This window comes from Sorex araneus, chromosome X, assembly GCF_027595985.1.
Source record: "Sorex araneus isolate mSorAra2 chromosome X, mSorAra2.pri, whole genome shotgun sequence".
Taxonomy (NCBI): Eukaryota; Metazoa; Chordata; class Mammalia; order Eulipotyphla; family Soricidae; genus Sorex; species Sorex araneus.
Genome location: NC_073313.1, coordinates 135,571,262 through 135,593,245, shown reverse-complemented (window position 1 = coordinate 135,593,245; position 21,984 = coordinate 135,571,262). Strand labels below are relative to the sequence as shown.

Here is a 21,984-nt window from a genome sequence, read left to right as displayed (position 1 = left end):
AGGAATAACTGAATGAAATAATCATTTTTCTTTTTATTAACTAGTCTCCCTGGACAATCAAGAAGCTACTATTGTTTATCAACCTCATCTTATCACAGTAGAGGAAATAAAAAAACAGATTGAAGCAGCGGGCTTTCCAGCGTTTGTCAAAAAACAGCCCAAGTACCTTAAATTAGGACTCATTGATATAGAACGCCTAAAGAACACACCAGTCAAATCTTCAGAAGGATCACAGCAAAAAACTTCACCATGTATCAGTGATTCAAAAGTCACTTTTATCATTGATGGCATGCATTGTAAATCATGTGTGTCAACTATCGAAAGTGCTTTATCTACACTCCAATATGTAAGCAGCATAGTAGTTTCCTTAGAGAACAGGACTGCCATAATAAACTACAAAGCAAACTCAGTCACTCCAGAAACTTTGAAAAGAGCAATCGAGGCCATATCACCAGGGAAATACAGAGTTAGCATTACAAATGAAGTTGAGAGTACCGCAAACTCTCCTTCCAGCTCAGCTTTTCGAAACATAGTCAGCCAGCCTTTGACGCAAGAAACCACGATAAACATTGATGGCATGACTTGTAATTCTTGTGTGCAGTCTATTGAGAGTGTTATATCAAAAAAGGCAGGTGTAAAATCAATATGCGTCTCCCTTGCAAACAGCAATGGAACTATTGAGTATGATCCTCTACTGACTTCTCCAGAAACCTTGAGGGAAGCAATAGAAGACATGGGATTTGATGCTACTGTGTCAGGTAATTATCACTTTTTTGTTTCCCCAAATGTCCTTTCACTCCATTTTACAAGTTATTTTGATTTTTATCAAAGAGAAATGAATAATAGGTGCCTGTGTTGTTAAATGAGCCCTATGGTGATATTCAACAATTATATAAAATGAATGAGTCTATAATTATATATAACTTTTAAGAAAAGGACTAGAAGCATTAATAAATCATGATGCATCCACAGGATGAAATCCCGTAAAGCCACTAAAGTTGCAGTACTAATGATACCCAGGCCTCAGAAAAATGTCTGAGGTATATTCTTAAAAATGTAAAGCAAGTTAAAAAAATATATTCAGGATGATAAATTTTTTATAAATATACCTTTTTGTTTTTGTGCTAAACTTGATGGTACTTCTGACTCTACACTCAGAGATTACTTTTTTTGGCAGTGCTTGGGGGACTAAATGGGATTCCGGGAACCAAACTGTGGTTGGACATTTGCAAGGCAAAGCACCCTACCCACTGTACTCTCACTCTGGATCCTTTAAATATGCCTTTAACAATTTATTGCATATATACATATATATATATATGCATGTAAGCATATTAATAAAAATACATGCTATTCATTTTTATAAGTGAATAAAATTTCCAGAAGGACATGCACTATTTTTTTTCTTTTTGGGGGGGGGGACTGCACTCAGTGATATTCAGGGCTAACATCTGGCTTTGCACTCGGAAGTTACTCCTGGTGGTGCTTGGGGGACCATAGTAGATGCTGGGGATCGAACACTGGTTGTCCTCATGCAAGGCAAGCACCCTACCCATTACCTACTATCTCTCCAGCCCGATATACCCAGTTTCCCCTCCCACCCCACAGCCTGCCTCTATGGCAGGCACATTTTTCCTTTTTCTTTCATTTTTATCCCCTTCCCCCACTTTGGCATTTTGGTTTACAGTAATGGTATTGATAAAGTATTATGTATATCACTTTACCACCCTTTCAACACCCAGTCCTTGTCTAGAGTGACCACTTACCTCTATCATTGTTGTCATGGTCCCTTCCATGATCTATATCCCCTCCTGACTCTCTACTGTCAAGCTTCCTACTAAGATCCAGGTCTCCTGCTCTTCGTTTCTATTTATTTTGGCACTAGTTATTTCCCTACTGTTTTTCTTTATATCCTGCATATGAGTGAAATTGTTCTGTCTGTCACTCTTCCTCTAACTCATTTCACTTAGCATGATACTCTTCAGATCCATTCATATATCAGCAAATTGCATGACTTTCAATGTTGACTGAGTGGTATTCTATTGTTATATGTACCAAAGGTTCTTTATTCAGTCATTTGTTCTTGGGCATTTGGGTTGTTTTCAGATTTTGGCTAATGTGAATAGTGCTGTAATGAACATAGGGGTGCGTATTTCTTTCATGTGTTGTGTTTTGGACATCTTGGGGTATACTCCCAGAAGTGAAATAGCTAGGTTTTTTGGAAACTCAATTCCTAGCTTTTTGAGGAATGTCTGCATTATCTTCTGAAAAGGCTGAATCAGTCAGCATTCCCACCAGCAGTGAATGATAGTCCCCTTTCAACCTGACATTCACACCAGCACTGGTTGTTACTGTTCTTTTTTGACTAGTACCAGTCTCTGTGATGTGAGGTGACATCTCATTGTTGTTTGGGTTTGCATTTTCCTGATGACTAGTAATACAGATAATTTTTTCATATGCCTTTTGGCCATTTGTATTTCTTCTCTGTGGAAGCTTCGTTTTACCCTTAGTTTTGGGTCACACCCAATGATGTGATTATTTTGGCTCTCCACTCAGTAAACACTCCTGATGGTGCTTGGGGGACCATATGGAATGCCAAGGATTGAATCAGGTTTGGCTGCATGCAGGGCAAATGCTTAACCACTGTACTATCTCTCCAGCACTGGATGTTTTTTTTTTCTTGTAAAGTTCCACAGTGCTTTATGTGTCTTGAATATTAACGCTTTATCAGGTAAATGGTTGGAAAACAGTTTCTCCCAGTGTGTGGTTCTTGTTTCCTTTGAGGTGCAGAGGCTTCTTAATTTAATGTAGTCCCATTTCTTTATCTTTGATTCTACTTGCTTGATTAGTGGCATTAAGATACCTCTGGCTTTAATATCATGGACAGTTTCACAGTCACTATATCTAATTTTAGAACATTTTTGACACCCTTTCAGAGGTACTTATTCTAGTGCTTATTATCTTTCGTTTCATTTTTGTCTCTAAGTATTCAACTCCTATGGGTACTCTGTAAGTGTAACCATAAACTGCTTGTTTCTTTGTGAGTTGTTTCATTTAGCATGTGTTTTTGAGGGGCCTCCCAAACTAGGGGCCAGTTCTTGCAATTCTAGGTTGACCTGACTGCCAATTCAGTGCTAGGACCCAAGAATACATTGTTATTTGGCCCAGTGGTCCTGGGGATTTCCTGGCTCACCCTTGAGCTGTACCTACTGATGTTGGGGGGAACCATGTGGTGCTAGGGACTGAACCATGGTTGGCCACATGAAAACCATATATCTTAACCGCTGTACTAGCTCTCAGATCCAAACGTAATGTTTTCAGGTACACATACTCATTCATTTTGGTGACATATATCAGTACTTTACTCCTATTTATTGTTGAATAAATAGTATTCTATTTTTAATATGGACCATATTTTTTTTTGTTTGGGGATCAGCTCTGCTCAGGGCTTACTCCTGACTCTGTGCTTAGTAATCACTCTGTCTAGGGCTCAGGGTCTTTATGGGGTGCTGGGAATTGAACCTGGGCTGGCTGCATACAAATCAAGAGCCCTACCCATTCTACTATCTTTCTAGCCTCTGTACCATATTTTCTATATCAATTTGTCATTTGGTGGAAATTTTGGTTGTTTTCACTCATCGGCTAATATGTATAATGCTGTTATGAACCTTTTTAAGTTTTGCATGGAAATGTACGTGTATCTGTATACACACACATATATTTTCATTTGTATTTGGTTTTGAGTTACACCCAGTGATGCTTAGAGCTTACCAGTAGTGGTGTTTGGGGGACCATTTGTATTCCTGGGGGCTGAATCCAGGTTGGCCACATGCAAGGTAAGCATACTGCCCACTGGACTGTCACTCCGACCTTTGCTTAGATACATTTTTACGTTTCCTGGTTATACGTACACCTGGGGGTGAAAATCTTGAATCATATAGTAAATATGGTTAACTTTTTCAAGAATTTATAAGCTTTCTTTAAAGTAGTTGTGCCATTTAATATCCATGGCTAGATGTTGCATTTTAATAAATCTTGATCAAGAGATATCCTTCATAGAGTCGAGGATGTAGTTTAGTGGTAGATTATGTGCTTCATATGTATCTAGACACTGTAGGTTTTGTTCTGGTCCCTGCTCCAACAAAAAGCCAAAAAAGATTCATAGTTCTGTATTGAAAATTCGTGGAGTATACTAATATGTTAAATGACTTCTAGAACTAAAAATCTGAATAAAGTATAGGAAACTCATAATTGTAAAAGGGGACGATATTATGAAACCAGCAAAAATGGGAATAATAGAAAAGTGGAAATAATGGAGTGAAGTCATATCAGACAGTCATAAAAATAATTTTAAACAGTGATTTGTACCATAGTCATAGGTAAGATCTCCAAGAATCAATTATTTAACAAAAAAATTACCTGGAGGTTTTTGTGTACCTTGCATGTGTTAAAGCTCTAACAGACATAGTATTGGCTATGATGAATAGATTAAAAACACATGGGAACAGCAAATATTACCTATAAAATAATTAATATATATTCCGCCCACACGGCAGAGCCTGGCAAGCTCCCTGTGGCATATTCGATATGCCAAAAGCAGTAGCATAACAGGTCTCACTCCCTGGACCCTGAAAGAGCCTCCAATCATTGGGAAAGATGAGTAAGGAGAGGCTGCTAAAATCTCAGGGCTGGGACAAATGGAGAAGTTACTGGCGCCTGCTTGAGTAAATCGATGAACGAGATGACAGTGATACAGTGATATTTGTAATTATCATAATCCATGCCATTGGGATAAAATATCAGTATCAGATGGTTTTTGTGTGTTTTCTAGATATCAGAATTTAAGATACAACCAGCATTGTGGCCACCCATTTTCTGAATATTAGTGCTGGAGTGATAGCACAGCAGTTGGGCTTTCGCCTTTCACTCGGCCAACCCTTGTTCGATTCCTCTGCCCCTCTTGGAGAGCCTGGCAAGCTACTGAGAGTATGGAGCCCGCACGGCAGAGCCTGGCAAGCTACTGTTTTTGGATATGCCAAAAACAGTAACAATAAGTCTCTCAATGAGAGACGTGACTGGTGCCCGCTCGAACAAATCCATGAGCAACGGGATGACAGTGACAGTGATAGTTTGACTAATTTGAGAACCGAGAGAGGCAGTTTTAAATAAGTAACTTAAAAATTATTTTATTTAAACATCGTGATATACAAAGCTTTTGGTAATGGTTTTAGACATTTGATGTTCCAACTACAAATCTACTACCAATTTCAGCATCCCTCCACCAATAATATTAGTTTCTCTCCCATTCCCCATCCTGCCTCCTTAGCAAACTCATTTAAAAAATGCTTGGGTTGCAAATTGGCTCTAAATGTTTTGATGTACACAATGCCCTCATTGCTAAAGCACCAACATTTCTAAGACCCTTGGCCTTTATGTTACTGCCAGTCCACTTTCTTATTCCTCTCCCCTGCTTGCATACTTCTCCTTCCTTGGTATTCTCGTTCCTGTAAATCAGGCTAAGGGTTTACCATCATTAGATGCCTTCCATATTCTTGTATTGTCATTGTATACCACAAATAAGTGAAAAATAACCAATGTTTTTCCTTCTCCCTTGACTTAAGTTACTTTTTGGAAGGTATAAGGAATCACATTTCTAAGTACTCATGGTCCTTTCTGGCATTTCACTTATTTATTTATTTATTTGATTTTCAGACCACACCTGGTGGTGCTCAGGGAATCATGTGCCGGGGATTCAAACCAGAGTCAGCAGTATGCAAATCAGGTGCTTTATTCACTTATGCTATTTCTCTGTCCTTCTTTGCTAGTTTTAAAATAGGCAGGGGCCGGAGAGTGGCAACTTCCTTCCACACTGCTGACTTAGGTTTGACCCTGAGTGCCCTGTATGTCCCTGGCCTGCTGGGAGTAATCCCTGTGTACAGAGCCAGGAGGAAGCCCTAAGCACCATTAGGTATGGCTGAAAACCAAAATGGAGATACTGTGACTGGAGGTGTGGATTGTGATAATGAAAGAAATATAACTGAAGAATACTTGAAATGAAAAAAAAATATTTCCCTTCTATCAGATATGAATGAACCATTGGTGGTAATAACTCAGCCGTCATCAGAAATGCCACTTTTGACCTCAACAAACGAATTTTATACTAAAACGGTGACACCAGTTCATGAGAAGGAGGATGCAAAGACTTCATCTAAGTGTTACATACAGGTTTCTGGTATGACGTGCGCTTCTTGTGTAGCAAACATTGAACGGAATTTAAGGCGAGAAGAAGGTGAGTCACTCTTAATGCCTATTATTTTATGTACTAGTTTGGAAACTCTGCCCTTTCCTCCCTCATATGTGTTTTAAAGACTATCAGTATCAAATACAACTTTGATTTCCTGATGGCCAGTTTTTGTTACTGTTTTGTTCCTTAAGTATATAGTTCCTATTTTGTTTAATTCATGATCACATTTTAGTATCAGTAATATTTGTAGGAAAATAAAGAAGAAAATCCACATGACTGCTATTATTTTGTTCTTCCGGGAATCACACCTGGCCTGACTTGGCCCTCAGGGATCCCAGCGCTTAGAAGACCTTATAGGGTGCTGGGGATCAAATTCAGGTTAGGTGATGCAAGGCAAACACCTTACCCAGTGTACTATCTCTATGGCCCCAAGTCTGCTATTCTTTTTTAGAAGGGACACCACTCCTGGATATGCTCAGGGCTTACTCCTGGTTCTTCACTCAAGAATCACTCCTGATGGGGCTCAGGAAACCATACAAGGTGCTGGGAATTGAACCCAGGTTGGCCGTGTGCAAGGCGTCCTGCTTACTCTACTGTTGCTCCAGCCCCTAGGACTGCTATTTTTTCTGAACTTTGGCTGGGATGGATTTTAAGAAACTTACTTTCTGATAAAGCTTTCCTTAAAACTAATAACTGTAATCCATTCTTCAATACCCAGATTGATCATTAGACCCAAACCAAATTTGTCTAGAATTATATCCTCTACCAATAATTTTTTCCTAGTGTTTACTTGTAGTAAAAATGCTCAAAATTAATATTGTGTACAAATTTTAATTTTAGTTTAAAAAATCGTATAAAATCTGCAATTAAAGAGGGCTAGAGTTAGTAGGGTTCTTGCTTTGCATATGGCCACCTAGGTATGATCCTTGGCACTCTCTACAGTCCCCTGAGCCCTGCTAAGAGTGATCCCTGAACACAGAGCCAGGATTACTCCTTGAGTACCACTGGTACGGCCCGAAAACCAAAAGAAAATCTTCAAAAACAGAATAACTAAATACTGGTTTAATAGAAAGTTACCTAAAATGAAAACTGCCTAAATATTTGATGATATTTAGTTATTTAGATATGATGATTGTGTTATAATTATTTTAAGAGAAGTTTATCTTTTAATGATACATATTTAAATATTTACATACAAAATGATAGGATGCCTGGAATTTGCTTCTGAGTATTCAAGGTAGAGGGCATGGTGTAAATGAGTAGGAATACCCACATAGACCAAAGAAGTTCATTCCAGTGTTACTATAATTGTTGAAACTAGGTAACAGATTCACCAATTTCAGTATGTTTTTCTCTTCTTGGTATATGTAGCTAAAAGTTTCCATAACAAATGTTTAAGAAATAAGACTCTTCTTAATTAATTAATTTTGTTTGCGTTCAAGACTTGCATAAACGTTGATCATCTAATTTCTCATCATTATCCCATTGATCGTCGAATTTCTTGAGCGGTCTCAGTAACGTCTCCATTCGTCCTAGCCCTGAGATTTTAGAAGCCTCTCTTTACTTGTCCTTCCCAATGATGCTGCATTGGAGGCTCTTTCAGGGTCAGGAGAATGAGACCCAACTATACATTTTTATGTCATTAAAATGTATAGTTTCACTTTAATCCTTTCAGATGTAAATGAAATTATATTAAAACTGTTATGACATTACGCTTTCTCCTGGGCATATTATCTGAATTGTCTTTCTTAATGTTCCTAGGAATATATTCTGTTCTTGTGGCTCTGATGGCTGGCAAAGCTGAAGTAAGATATAACGCTGCTGTTATACAGCCTCCAGTGATAGCAGAATTCATTCGAGAGCTTGGATTTGGAGCCACAGTGATAGAAAATGCTGGTGAAGGGGATGGTGTTTTGGAACTTGTTGTACGTAAGAGTTTCTATATGATTAATAAAGCTAGCAAGAAAAACTCGAATAGGATTTAGAAAAGGGTTCCAAAGCTAATTAAACATCAGGAATATAAAATGCATAAGAAACTTTGTAATGAAAAATGGGCAGGTAAAATATGACTTCATGATGACTGTGAAGTATGAAAAGTAAAAGGTTATCACTGTATCTTTACTAAGAACCAAAAAATACTCTGGTTTGAATGAGAAAGTGAAAAATCAGGTTAAAAATATAAGATGGGAATGAGTACGTGTATAGGGGTAAGGTCTGCAAAATGGGGGCCTAACTCAGGTTCAGTCTCTGGCACGACAGTGCCCCAATAGCACCACCTCCTTGGATCTTATCATTGACCTGCCAACTCTTTTGATAGAGTATTGCCAGGAATGACCCCCAGACACCCTGAACACTGCTTGAGAGGTCTTAAAAAAGAATGAACAAATGTCATATAATACTATGATTTCCAAAAAAGTTGCATGTGAAAGAATAAATTCTCGACCAGAAATAAAGCTCAATAGGCTGTAGTACATGTTTTTCATGCAGGAGTCAGACTCAAACCCTGGCATTCATGGTCCTCTGAGCACTGCCAAGTGTGGCCTACAACCCCAAAGCAAAAGCAGAATAAATTCCTGAATCTGGGGAGCCATCATAAAGGGTTCAGAGATATTCTCAGTGCAGCATTACATGCCCTGCCACTCCCACAGCACCACGTGTAGCCCTGATGACCTCCGGGCACCTCTGGACTGGCCTTCAAAAAGACAAACTAAATTCGAAATACAGTAAAGATGCTTTTTTTTTTAAATTTTTAAATTTACTTATTTTTAATTAGAGAATCACCGTGAGGGTACAGTGACAGATTTATACACTTTTGTGCTTATACTTCCCTCATACAAAGTTCGGGAACCCATCCCTTCACCAGTGCCCATTCTCCACCACCCGTAAACCCAGCGTCCCTCCCACCCTCCCCAATCCCATCTCCCCCCCACCCCACCCTGCCACTGTGGCAAGGCATTCCCTTCTGTTCTCTCTCTCTAATTAGCTGTTGTGGTTTGCAATAAAGGTGTTGAGTGGCCGCTGTGCTCAGTCTCTAGCCCTCATTCAGCCCGCAACTCCCTTCCCCCACATGGCCTTCGACTACAATGTAGTTGGTGATCGCTTCTCTGAGTTGCCCTTTCCCCGGAACGTGAGGCCAGCCTCGAAGCCATGGAGTCAACCTCCTGGTACTTATTTCTACAGTTCTTGGGTGTTAGTCTCCCACTCTGTTATTCTATATACCATAGATGAGTGCAATCTTTCTATGTCTGTCTCTCTCTTTCTGACTCATTTCACTCAGCATGAAACTTTTCATGCCCATCCACTTAACTACAAAATTCTTGACCTCCTTTTTTCTAACAGCTGCATAGTATTCCATTGTATAGATGTACCAAAGTTTCCTCAACCAGTCATCCGTTCTGGGGCATTCGGGTTTTTTCCAGATTCTGGCTATTGTAAACAGTGCTGCGATGAACATACATGTGCAGATGTTGTTTCGATTGTACTTTTTTGCCTCTCTGGGATATATTCCCAGCAGTGGTATTGCTGGGTCAAATGGGAATTCAATATCTAATTTTTTGAGAGTCGTCCAAATTGTTTTCCAGAAGGGCTGAACCAGTCGGCATTCCCACCAGCAGTGAAGAAGGGTCCCTTTCTCCCCACATCCTCTCCAACAGCGGTTGCTTTTGTTCTTTTGGATGTGTGCTAGTCTCTGTGGTGTGAGGTGGTATCTCATGGTTGTTTTGATCTGCATCTCTCTGATGATTAGTGATGCAGAGCACTTTTTCATGTGCCTTTTGGCCATTCGTATTTCTTCCTTGGTAAAGTTTCTGTTCATTTCTTCGCCCCATTTTTTGATGGGGTTGGATGTTTTCTTCTTGTAGAGTTCAACCAGTGCTTTATATACCATTGATATCAACCCCTTATCTGATGGGTATTGTGTAAATATCCTTTCCCATTCTGTGGATAGTCTTTGGATTCTGGTCACTGTATCTCTTGCAGTGCAGAAGCTTTTTAGTTTAATGTAGTCCCATTTGTTGATCTCTGTTTTTACTAGATTGCTTAGTTCCGTGTCACCTTTGAAGATACCTTTATCTTCAATATCGTGGAGGGTTTCGCCGACCTTGTCTTCAATGTACCTTATGGTTTGTGGTCTAATGTTGAGGTCTTTAATCCATTTTGATCTGACTTTTGTGCATGGTGTCAGGTCAAGGTCTAAACCCATTTTTTTGCATGTGGTTGTCCAGTTGTGCCAGCACCATTTGTTAAAGAGGCTTTCCTTGCTCCACTTCACATCTCTTGCTCCCTTATTAAAGATTAGATGGTCATACATTTGGGGTTGTGTGTAGGGATATTCCACCCTGTTCCATTGGTCTACGGCTCTGCCTTTGTTCCAGTACCATGCTGTTTTAATTGTTACTGCTTTGTAGTAAAGTTTGAGGTTGGGGATGGTGATGCCTCCCATCATCTTTTTCCCAAGAATTGTTTTAGCTATCCTTGGACGTTTGTTGTTCCATATGAATTTTAGGATTGCTTGATCCATTTCTTTGAAGAGTGTCATGGGTATATTTATAGGGATCGCATTGAATCTGTATAATGCTTTAGGGAGTATTGCCATTTTGACAACATTGATTCTCCCTATCCACGAGCAGGGTATATGTTTCCATTTCCTCATGTCCTCTTTGATTTCATGGAGTAGCGTTATGTAGTTTTCTTTGTAAAGGTCTTTTACTTCCTTGGTTAAGCTGATTCCGAGGTACTTGATTTTCTGGGGCACGATTGTGAAAGGGATTGCTTTTTTCATGTCCCTTTCCTCTGCCTCATTGTTTGCATATATGAAGGCCATGGATTTTTGGGTATTGATTTTGTAGCCTGCAACTTTACTGTATAAGTCTATTGTTTCTAAGAGTTTCTTAGTAGAGGTTTTAGGCTTCTCTAGATATAGTATCATGTCGTCTGCAAATAGTGAGAGTTTGATTTCTTCCCTTCCTATCTGGATGCCCTTAATCTCTTTTTCTTGTCTAATAGCTATCGCAAGTACTTCCAGTACTATATTGAAGAGGAGTGGTGAGAGTGGGCATCCTTGTCTTGTGCCTGATCTTAGAGGAAAGGCCCTTAGTTTTTCCCCGTTGAGGATAATGCTTGCCGTAGGCTTGTGATAGATGGCTTTGACTATCTTGAGGAAAGTTCCTCCAAACCCCATTTTGGCGAGGGTTTTCATCATGAAAGGATGTTGGATCTTGTCAAATGCTTTCTCTGCATCTATTGATATGATCATATGTTTTTTATCTTTGCTTTTGTTGATATGCTGGATTATGTTGATTGATTTCCGAATGTTAAACCATCCTTGCATCCCTGGGATGAATCCCACTTGGTCGTGATGTATGATCTTTTTGATGAGTTGTTGGATCCTATTTGCTAGTATTTTGTTGAGGATCTTCGCATCGGTGTTCATCAGGGAAATTGGTCTGTAATTTTCTTTCTTAGTGGTGTCGTAAAGATGCTTTTTTATAGAAACAAATACAGTTAGTATGCAATACATAAATAACATATACCAGAATATTAGATTATGTGGTATATATCATAATTAATAGATCCCATATTCAGTAAGGGTTCTTTTCCTTAATGACATGAAATGAGTTTTTATATTTGTTATATAATTTTATATTTGTTATATAATTTTAAGAACAAAACTATAAGCAACATAACCATTTCTCCTTGGGGCTGGAGTGATAGTACAGTTGGGAAGATGCTTTCTTGCACATGGCTGACCCAGGTTTGATCCCTGAAACTACATACGGTCCCCTGAGCACTGCCAGGAGTGATTCCTAGGTGCAGAGCCAAGAGGAAGCCCTAAGAGCCACTTTGTTTGGTCCAAATACCAAAATAAGGTTTCTTTTTAGAACAAATGTGTCATAATCACCATTAAAATAATTATAATTCATATCATAGATAAATAATTTTCTTTTTTTTTTCTTTTTGGGGTCACACCCAGCGATGCACAGGGGTTATTCCTGGCTTTGCACTCAGGAATTACTCCTGGTGGTGCTCAGGGGACCATATGGGATGCTGGGATTCGAACCTGGGTTGACTTCATGCAAGGCTAACAACGCCCTACCTGCTGTGCTATCACTCCAGCCCCGTTTAATTTTCTTAATAGATGAAGTGTATTATAAATCAGAGCCAGCAGCCCATAACACTGTAAACAAAAGATGTTCAACCTCACACTTTTTGGTTTTAATATGCTAATTGATGTCAGATGTTCATTTACTGGTTTATTTATTGGTTTCTCCAGTAGTTCTTAGGGGCTCAGGGCCACTCCTAGAGACACTTGGTTCAGTGGTACGTGACTTCACAAGTATTTAGGCCTTCCAGCAGGCTGTGCTCAGGAGGCTCAGGGACCACACCTGATGATACTGGCACTGCTGCTTAGGCGTAGTAATATTGGGGACCACTAGGATCATCGTATCAGTGCTCCAGACCAGGGCCACATCTGGTAGGATATCATTTAATGGTGAGGATTGAACTCAGAACCTAGTGAATGCAAGATTTGTGCCCCGATATTTTGAACTCATTTTCTGGTTCCCAAAACTTACTTTCCCCCCTTTTGAGAGGAGAGTGGGCTGAGGTGAGGCAGCACTAAGTTGTGTTTAGGACTTGAATCTGGCTCTGTGATTAGGGATGACTTCTGGCTGTGCCCAGGGGGCCATATACGGTGCTCAGGATTGAACTTGGATTGACTATGTGCAAGGCAAGTACTTTGACTCCTTATGCTGTGTCTGCAGCCAAACTTTTTTTTTTTTTTTTTTGCGGAGGCACATTTGTTGATGCTCAGGAGTTACTCCTGGTTCTGCACTCAGGAATCACTCCTGGTGGTGCTGGAGGACCATATAGAATACTAGAGATGGAATTTGGATTGGTCATATGCATGGCAAGCACTTTACCTGTTGTACTATCTCTACATATCCCCCGCACACTTTTAATGAGAGGAAAACCAATTAAAATTGCTATGGACATGTGGCTCAGTGACAATATGTTTGCCTTGCATACACGAGGCCTGTGATCAAGCCGTAGCACTGAATTTTTAAAAATACTGCAAGTAAAATTGCGAGTGTGGGGGCCGGAGCGATAGCACAGCGGGTAGGGCATTTGCCTTGCATGCGGCCGACCCGGATTCGATCCCCGGCATCCCATATGGTCCGCCAAGCACCGCCAGGAGTAATTCCTGAGTGTAGAGCCAGGAGTAACCCCTGAGCATCGCGGGGTGTGACCCAAAAAGCAAAAAAAAAAAAAATTGCGAGTGTGAACCATTTTTCACTAATTAAATTGACAGAAGTGAAAAACATTTTTCTCCATGATGCGGAATTTCAACCCAGGTCATTATACATGTAAGGCCAGTACTCTACTGCTGAATTATTTCTTGCCCCCAAACACCAGTTTATCCTTACACTATGTATGTTGTTTCTTATATTCTTGGTGTTCCCATATTCCCTCCCCCTACGACCCCCACCCCATCTCCACCTGTCAGATTGATAGGCACATTAGAAAGTGTCAGTGGTAGTAGCTTAAATATCATGTTCTTAGTTTTGTTGAGTCTGTGTTTTGGATATATGGCTATGCCACTCACCCATGCCACTAGTATAACTGAAGCCTTGATACCTGGTCACCCATTACTTCCCATTATGTCAGTTATTATTCTAAGCAGGAGTAATTTGATGATATCTATCTAAAATAAGTTGTATATACCCTTTGCCTCAAGTTATCCAACACATATACTAACGTGTATAAAATTAGATGTGTGTAATGTTGGTCAGTGTAATATTGTTAACAACTACAAAATATAGAGGAAAAAATTAAATATCATTAGGCACAGATAGATAAATTAGAATGAATTCATATGGTCGAATCCTAAGCAACTGTTAAAAAGAATGTGTAGGTTTTTATATATCTTAAGTCTTTAAAATAAATCTTTTTGTTCAGATATAATTTAAATATCATTCAGTTTACCTTCTTAATGTGTACAGTTCACGGTTTAAAAATATATACCCGTCTACAGTCATTTCTCATTCTTTATTTTAATCATTTTAGTCTTTGTTTAGTTTTTTCCCCCTGGTTAGTCTATTCAGAAGTTTGTCAGTTTTGTCCGTCTTTTCAAACTACCAAACTTTGAAAAGGTGTTTTTTTCTTTATTATTTGTTTCATTAATTTTCTTCTAATGTTTATTTCCTTCTACTACACTGGGTTGTTTATTCCTTTTCAGGTATCATAAGGTAGAGGGCTAGGTTATCTATTTGAGATAATTTTTAATTTTTTGTATTGGCATTTATAGCTATTAATTTCTGGAGCTCATTTTATTTTTTAATTTATATTTTAAAATTTTTCCTCGAGTATAATTTTATCATTTATTATTAAATAACTGATTTACAAAGTTATTGATAGTTGAGTTTTAGGCATGTAACATTTCAACACTAATCACTCCACCGTTTCTCTATACCAGTATTCCTATATTCCCTTCCTACTCTACCCCAACCCCCACCTCATCTCTACCTGTCAATTTGACAGGAACATTAGAAAATTTTCAGTGGTTGCAACATAAATATCATGTTTTCAGTTTTGTTGAGTCTGTGTTTTGGATATATGACTATAGCACTCACCGGTATCACCAGTATAACTGAAGCCCTGATGCTGTTCGCCCATTACTTCCCATATGATTTCTTTCCTTCTCTGTTCTTCTCCTCCTTAAACCTGGAGTCAAGGGTGATCTAGGTATCCCCCTTTTATTATAGTACATTTTCTCATCCAGCATTCTATATACCATAGATAAATGAGATTATCCTGTGTTTGTCTGTTTTCTCTGTCTTGCTTCAGTCAGCATGATATCTTCCAGTTCCAGCTGTCTTGCAGAAAATTGCATGATTTCATCGGTTCTTTTAGCTATAGTATTCCATTATATGTACCACACCTTCATAATCCTTTCATCTGTCATTGGATTCCTAGGTTGATTCCATATCTTAGCAGTTGTATTGAGTCTGACACTCATTTTAGTGATCATACTTTTCAATTACAAATATTCCATAGGATATTTTAATAATATATATATCTTTATTGTCTCTGTTTCTTGATGGTATTATCATAGTTTTTTTCCCCTTAACTCTTTTTTTGTCTTGAAATTTATTTAATTTATTTTTTAAATTTTATTGAATCACCGTGAGATAGTTACAAGCTTTTATGTTTGGGTTACAATCACACAATGATCAAATACCCATCCTTCCACCAGTGCACATTCCCCACCACCAATATCCCTGGTATACCACCCTTCCCCACTCTCCCTCTGCCTCCATGGCAGAAAATATTGCCCATACTCTCTCTCTACTTTTGGGCATTATGGCTTGCAACACAGACACTGAGAGGTCATCATGTTTGGTCCATTATCTACTTTCAGCGTGTATCTCCCATCCCGACTGGTTCCTCCAGCCATCATTTTCTTATTCATCCCTTCTCTATTCCATCTGCCTTCTCCCTTCCGCTCATGAAGCAGTCTTCCAGCTACGGGGCAATCCTCCTGGCCCTTGTATCTACTGTCCTTGGGTGTCAGCCTCATGTGATGTTCTTCTACAGTCCACAAATGTTAACTCTAGTTTTGGAAGTACTCTTTTTATTTATACATTTTTCTTTATTTTTATATTTTTATTGAGGCACTGTGATTTAAAATGTTCTTCATAGTTGTATTTCAGGCATATAATATTCCAACACCAATCCCACCACCAGTGTCAGCTTCCCTCCACTAATGTCCCCAGTTTACCTCCCAATCTCTAGCCTACCTTTTGATAGGCACAGTTTTAAGATATTTGTTGTAGGGTTTTTTTTTTTTTTGCTTTTTGGGTCACACCTGGCTATGCACAGGGGTTACTCCTGGCTCTGCACTCAGGAATTACCCCTGTCGGTGCTCAGGGGACCATATGGGATGCTGGGAATCGAACCCGGGTCAGCCGCATGCAAGGCAAATGCCCTACCCGCTGTGCTATCGCTCCAGCCCCCAATATTTGTTGTAGTTTGAGAGGGGGATCTCCCAAGCTATATTCAGGGAACCTGGGGCCCACTTTTGGCATTACTCAGCTAATCGTGCCAGATGCTTAGGTTCAGTGGTGTTGGGATCAACCAGTGCTTGGGGTCCTCTAGGGCCACAGTTGGCAGTGATAAGGAGGTCATGCAGTTGCAGGGATCATGCAGCACTTTGTGCATGTAAAGCACATACCCTTGATCCTAGAGCTAGCTCCCTATGATTTTTATTCAAAGTAATATTGTAACATTTTATATGTTTCCAAATATACATCTTTAAAAAAATCAACTTATGTGTTGCCTTTATCCCAATCATGCCTCCCCTCAGCCCTCCACTCTAGCCTTCTTTTCTTTCTGGTAACCAAACAGCTGTCATTGTAGTCCAGATGTAAGAGTTTTTTTCAACATTTTTGATAAGGGAGGCCTAATACTGCTAAGTTTCTTCAGGTGTGCTTATCTGTAAAGTTCTTACCACATCTTAAAGACAGCTTTACAGGATATAGTATTGCTGTCTGGCAGTTTTTATTTTTGAGTATTCTGAACATTTCTTTATATTCTTTCCTACCTATAAATTTCTGCTGAGAACTCTTAATTGCAGCCTCATGGAAAGGGCTGGGGAATTAGCTTAACTGGCTGAAGTGCACCTGTTGCATGCAGGAGACTGGGCTTTAATCCCTGACATCACAGTTTCCACCAAGCACCACCACAGACCTACCCCAAATCCTGAGGTCTGCATAGCCCTTGAAGATCAAACTGGGAGTAGCCCCTGAACGCAGGGTATTCATAAGCCAAAATCAAACCAACCCCCCAAAAAAACCAAAACAACAACAAAACAAAACCTTTCACCCTACATTCTGCCAACAACTAACTTCCTTCCTTGGGAAATTTTTGTTAGGAAGCCAATTTCCCATAGTTTGTTACTATTTAGTGACTTCTACAAAATGCCACTTCTTTTTTTTTTTTTTTTTGCTTTTTGGGTCACACCCGGTGATGCACAGGGGTTACTCCTGGTTCTACACTCAGGAATCACTACTGGCGGTGCTCAGGGGACCATATGGGATGCTGGGATTCGAACCTGGGTCGGCCGTGTGCAAGGCAAACGCCCTACCCGCTGTGCTATCGCTCCAGCCCCAAAATGCCACTTCTAATTCTGCAAAATCTATGTTCTTAGTTGTATCTGGTCACTGAAATCTCTGCTTGGCTAGCTTCATTAGTTGAAGTTTCTGCTTGATTAGTCACTTATTGATTACACTAAAAGTTTTTTAAATCCCTAGATATAATCAGTAGGTCTCCAACTATACTGAGGAACTTTGTATAAGTGTTGTGTCTGGTATGTCATCAGCACTCAGCCATGCAGTTTGTCTTAAGTTTGTTTGTCTAAGCCCCCACTTTTTCCTACCATAGATCCTAAATGTCAGCTCAAGGTCTTAGGTCAGGATGTTCTCAAGTTTTTTCTGAACACACTTAGCCTTTTTTAGTCTTAAATGTTAACTATTGACCCAAGTAGCAATGAGTTTAAATTGTCTGTTTTTGAAAAATTCTTCTACTGAGAAGGTCTTTGTACTTTGAGCTTTGTTTAGGGCAATAACAATTTTGCAAGTAAAGATACTTAGGAAAATAATGGCAACTGGAAATGAGGTTTTAAAGGAATTCTAAGTATGTTTTTTCCTCACTACTAGATTTCAGCCTATTTGTCTCTATGCCTATCATAGGTTGGGTAAGAAAGGGATGGGAATAAGGAAAATTAACACAGAATGCCATGCTGTTTCATTAGAATTTACCAGATTTTTGGGAAATAAATTGTTCCATGATTACTATAAACGTTTGCTTAATTTCTGATTTTTTTTTTTGCTTTTTGGGTCACATCTGGCAATGCTTAGGGGTTACTCTTGGTGTTGCACTCAGGAATTACTCCTGGCAGTGCTCAGGGGACCATATGGGATGCTGGGAATCGAACCTGGGTCGGCCACGTAAAAACAAATGCCCTCCCCACCATGCTATCGCTCCAGCCCCTATAGCCAGAATCTCCTATCCTTTAGTTGGGTACCACCCTAACAAGCAGAGCACTTTTAACGAGGCCACCAAATAGTGAGAAATATAAATTGTAGTGCCAGTGTCAACATTTCCCAACCAATCCTAAATAAATCACCAGCTCCAACCTGAGAGCAAAACAATTTGGGGGGACAGAAAGTCCAACATTTTCTCAAGTAGACAGCACCTGAATAAATCTCTTTTTCTCACAAAACACTTTCCTCTTGAATAACTTCTCAAGTGGGAAGGACCCAAACTTGAGTTTGTTCTTAATGCACTAAATTTGATCTTTCAAACCTCTCCCCCATATGGAATCCCCACTCAAAACAATCAAAAGGACCAAGAACAGGTGACCGGGAGAAGTAACTATGGTGCATATATGCAGTGAAACATTATTTGGCCATAAGAAAAGATGAGATCATGCAGTTTGCTGCTACGTGGATGTACCTAGAGAGTATCATGCTGAGTAAAATTAGAGAGAGAGAAAGAACACAGAATGATCTCCCTCATATGTGGGATATAAAGAAGCATAGTTTGGAAGAACAAATGCCCAAAGACCGTAGAAAAGAACATGAGAACCAGTCTTCAGTGGGAAGCTGCGACTTGCAGAGGAAAGAGAACACTACAACAGTGGTGGAGGAAAAGGGTCACTCCAGAGGAGATGGGGTGCTGAAAGGTGCTAAGCGTGAAGCATGAAACGACATCAGTAACAATAATGTACACCATATCACTTAAAGGTTACAATTTAAGTCACAGAGGCAGGCCTGGGGAGAAGGGGAACTCGAGACATTGGTTTAGTGCAGTGGAAACTGCTGAAGGGATTGATCCTGAAACCCAAACGTGAGTAACTTCGGAATTTCATAATGGTGACTAAGTAAAAAAAAATTAGACCCACTCATTTACCACTTTTACTGGCTCTTCTATCTTCATGTTGAGTGGGTACCTTAGTAGAAGGAATATTACTAAAATCAGTACAACATCCAGATTCCTAGCAAAAATGTCACTACACAGAAATCACTAGTAGCTACATATAGCCAAATACTATATTCACCCCAAATTAAACAAATCCCAATTAAATCTCCTCCTGCTGTGAGCAGGGTGGCGATTGAATTCTGGAGGTTTTTGGCTGCCGGGGCTCGGTCCCTTGGGGCGGGGAGGGGTCTCACCTGCCCCCCTCTGGGGTGCCCTCAGTGAAACAACCCAGCACGGGGTCTGACGGCATGATTATGGCAAGCGTCGTGTTGCTCCCTTCTGGGGGAAAAGGAGGTGTGATCTGACTGGCGTCTGATGATGAAATTATCTGGCGCCAGCCAGTGGCTTATGGGCATGATTGCTGAGTTGCTGGAGACCAGGGAAGGGGGGGAGATACAGGCAGAGGATCTCCATTCCCAGTCCCATTGAACCCAGAGTTCTCAGTCACAAAGTCCCGCATACCTGGGTTTTCTGGGAGTTCACCCGTGGGTGACGCTTGACCAGAGCATGTGAAGAGCATCTGTGAGCAGGGTGGCAGATGAGTTCTGGAGGTTTTGGGCTGCTGGGGCTGAGTCCCTTGGGGCGGGGAAGGATCCCACCTGCCCCCTCCTGGGCACCCCAATTGAAACAGCCTGGCGTGGGGTCCAGTGGCAAAGTTATGGCGAGCGTCATGTTGCTCCCTTCTCTTTCTCAATTTAGATCACTTTTTCCTTGCCTAATTGCTGTAACTAGGACTTTCAGCATATATTAATATAGTGGTGAACTTTATTGTCTTATACCTGAAACTCATTCCTCTAAGATTAGGAATAAGTGATGGAAGTCCACTTACACCACTATGGACATTTGATGATACTGTTTATTTCTTGGCTTGGGGCCACAACTGGCAGTGCTTATGGCTGACTTCTGACTCTTCATTCAGGGTTCACTCCTGGTGGGGGCTCAGGGAACCATATACAGTGCCGGGGATCAAATCCAGGTCAGCAGTACAGAGCAAGACTGTACTATCTCTGTGGCTGTATAGTGATATTATTTTAGTAGTGATATCAAGAAATCTGTTGCCACATTTCTGTATGAAGTCAGAGTCTTTTGTAGTTTGTTTCTTTGTTCTCATTTCCCCCCCACACCTTGTAATTAATATCTGCTTCTTCTGGAGTATTCTTGCTTAATTTACCTTTTCTCTTTTATATCTTTTAATTATTTTTGTTTTCAAGTTGCCAGAAAGTTTACACTAGAGTTTTAAACCTTATATTTCTTTTTTTTTGACTTTTTGGATCATACCCAGCGATGCACACGGGTTACTCCTGGTTCATGCACTCAGGAATTAACTCCTGGCGATACTCAGGGGACCATATGGATGCTGGGAATCGAACCCGGGTCGGCCACATGCAAGGCAAATGCCCTACCTGCTGTGCTGTCTCTCCAGCCCCTTAAACATATATTTCATTCTAAATATAAAGCAAGTAAATCTCAAGTTTAATCTTAGAAGCCTCATTGTTAGGATGTTCCCAGATTTATTTGGCCTATTACCTCCTTTTCATAAAAAAGCTACTCAGTGCCTTCGTGAAAATCTAAGTGACCAAGCAGAAGATCATCTTTCTCTCCTCCCCAGTTGCACCTAAGACACTACCATCCCCTCTGATTTCAGCACTCTAAGTATAACAGTATAACTGACTCTGGAAAACACTATTGCCCACATTTCTTTTATGTTTTTAAATGTCTTGCTACTTCTGATTGGGGGTTCTTTGCCTTCTATAAGATATCATTAGTTGTTTCTTCGCAAAGTCAGTTTAGTAGCTGTGAATGCTTTTCAATATTGTTTGTCTACATTTTTTTTTTGTTTGGGAGTCACACCCTGCAGTGCTTACGGCTTACTCCTGGCTTAGGGGCCAAACCTAGTTGGGCTCGGGACCATATGGAGTGCCGGGGATAGAATCCGGGATAGCTGCATGTAAGGCCCTACCTGCTGTATTATCACTGTGGCCCCTTCAATTTTAAATTATTACATAAAATCTGAGTGAGAGCCTTTCTGAATAGCACATTACTGATCAGAGGTGTTTTCCTTCCAACACTATATATTATATATCCCCTTCTGGCCTATAAAGTTTCAGGTGATAAATCTGCTGTGAGACTTTGGAAATGTTCCCTTATATACATGTCTGCTATTTTCTTGGCTTTTACTATTTTATCCTTTTAGGATTCTCTTTGACTTTTGCCATTTTACAGACAATTTGTCTTTGAGTAGACTTTGTTTTAGATTCTTTCTAGTCTTTCCAGGAGCTTTCCCTCATCCCAGGCTCATCAGGGTATATAGTGTGATTAAACTGAGATTAATTCAAGTTTTAATAGAGATTTTGCAGTGATAGTTGGAGAATTCAAACACCATTCATTGCTATATTGCCAGATTGGCTCTGAAATTCTTGTTTTGTCTTTTTTTTAATTAAAAACTTATTTTAAATTGTTATGCCTCTTTTTGTCACAGCTGGTGGTGCTCAGGGGTTACTCTTGGCTCTATCTACACTCAGAAATTACTCCTGATGGTGCTTGGGGGAACATATGGGATGCCAGGGATCGAACCTAATTGGCTGTGTGCAAGGCAAATGCTATACTACCCCCCTCTCCCGTATTATCACTTTGTCCCTCCTGTTTTGTCCTTTTTTTGTTTGTGAGCCACATTTGGCTGTGCTAAGGACTTACTCCTGACT

At 39.9% G+C, this 21,984-nt stretch overlaps 1 protein-coding gene across 2 annotated transcripts in view; it reads left to right on the top strand.

Moving 5' to 3' along the window:
- Nucleotides 1-21,984, top strand: part of ATP7A (ATPase copper transporting alpha) — a 175,232-nt gene that overhangs the window by 94,688 nt on the left and 58,560 nt on the right. For both annotated transcript variants that reach the window (XM_055122415.1, XM_055122414.1), the window contains exons 5-7: nt 45-758; nt 6,083-6,289; nt 8,006-8,169. In XM_055122415.1, coding sequence (XP_054978390.1) covers nt 45-758; nt 6,083-6,289; nt 8,006-8,169 — 1,085 coding nt within the window. The remainder of the gene's footprint in view (nt 1-44; nt 759-6,082; nt 6,290-8,005; nt 8,170-21,984) is intronic.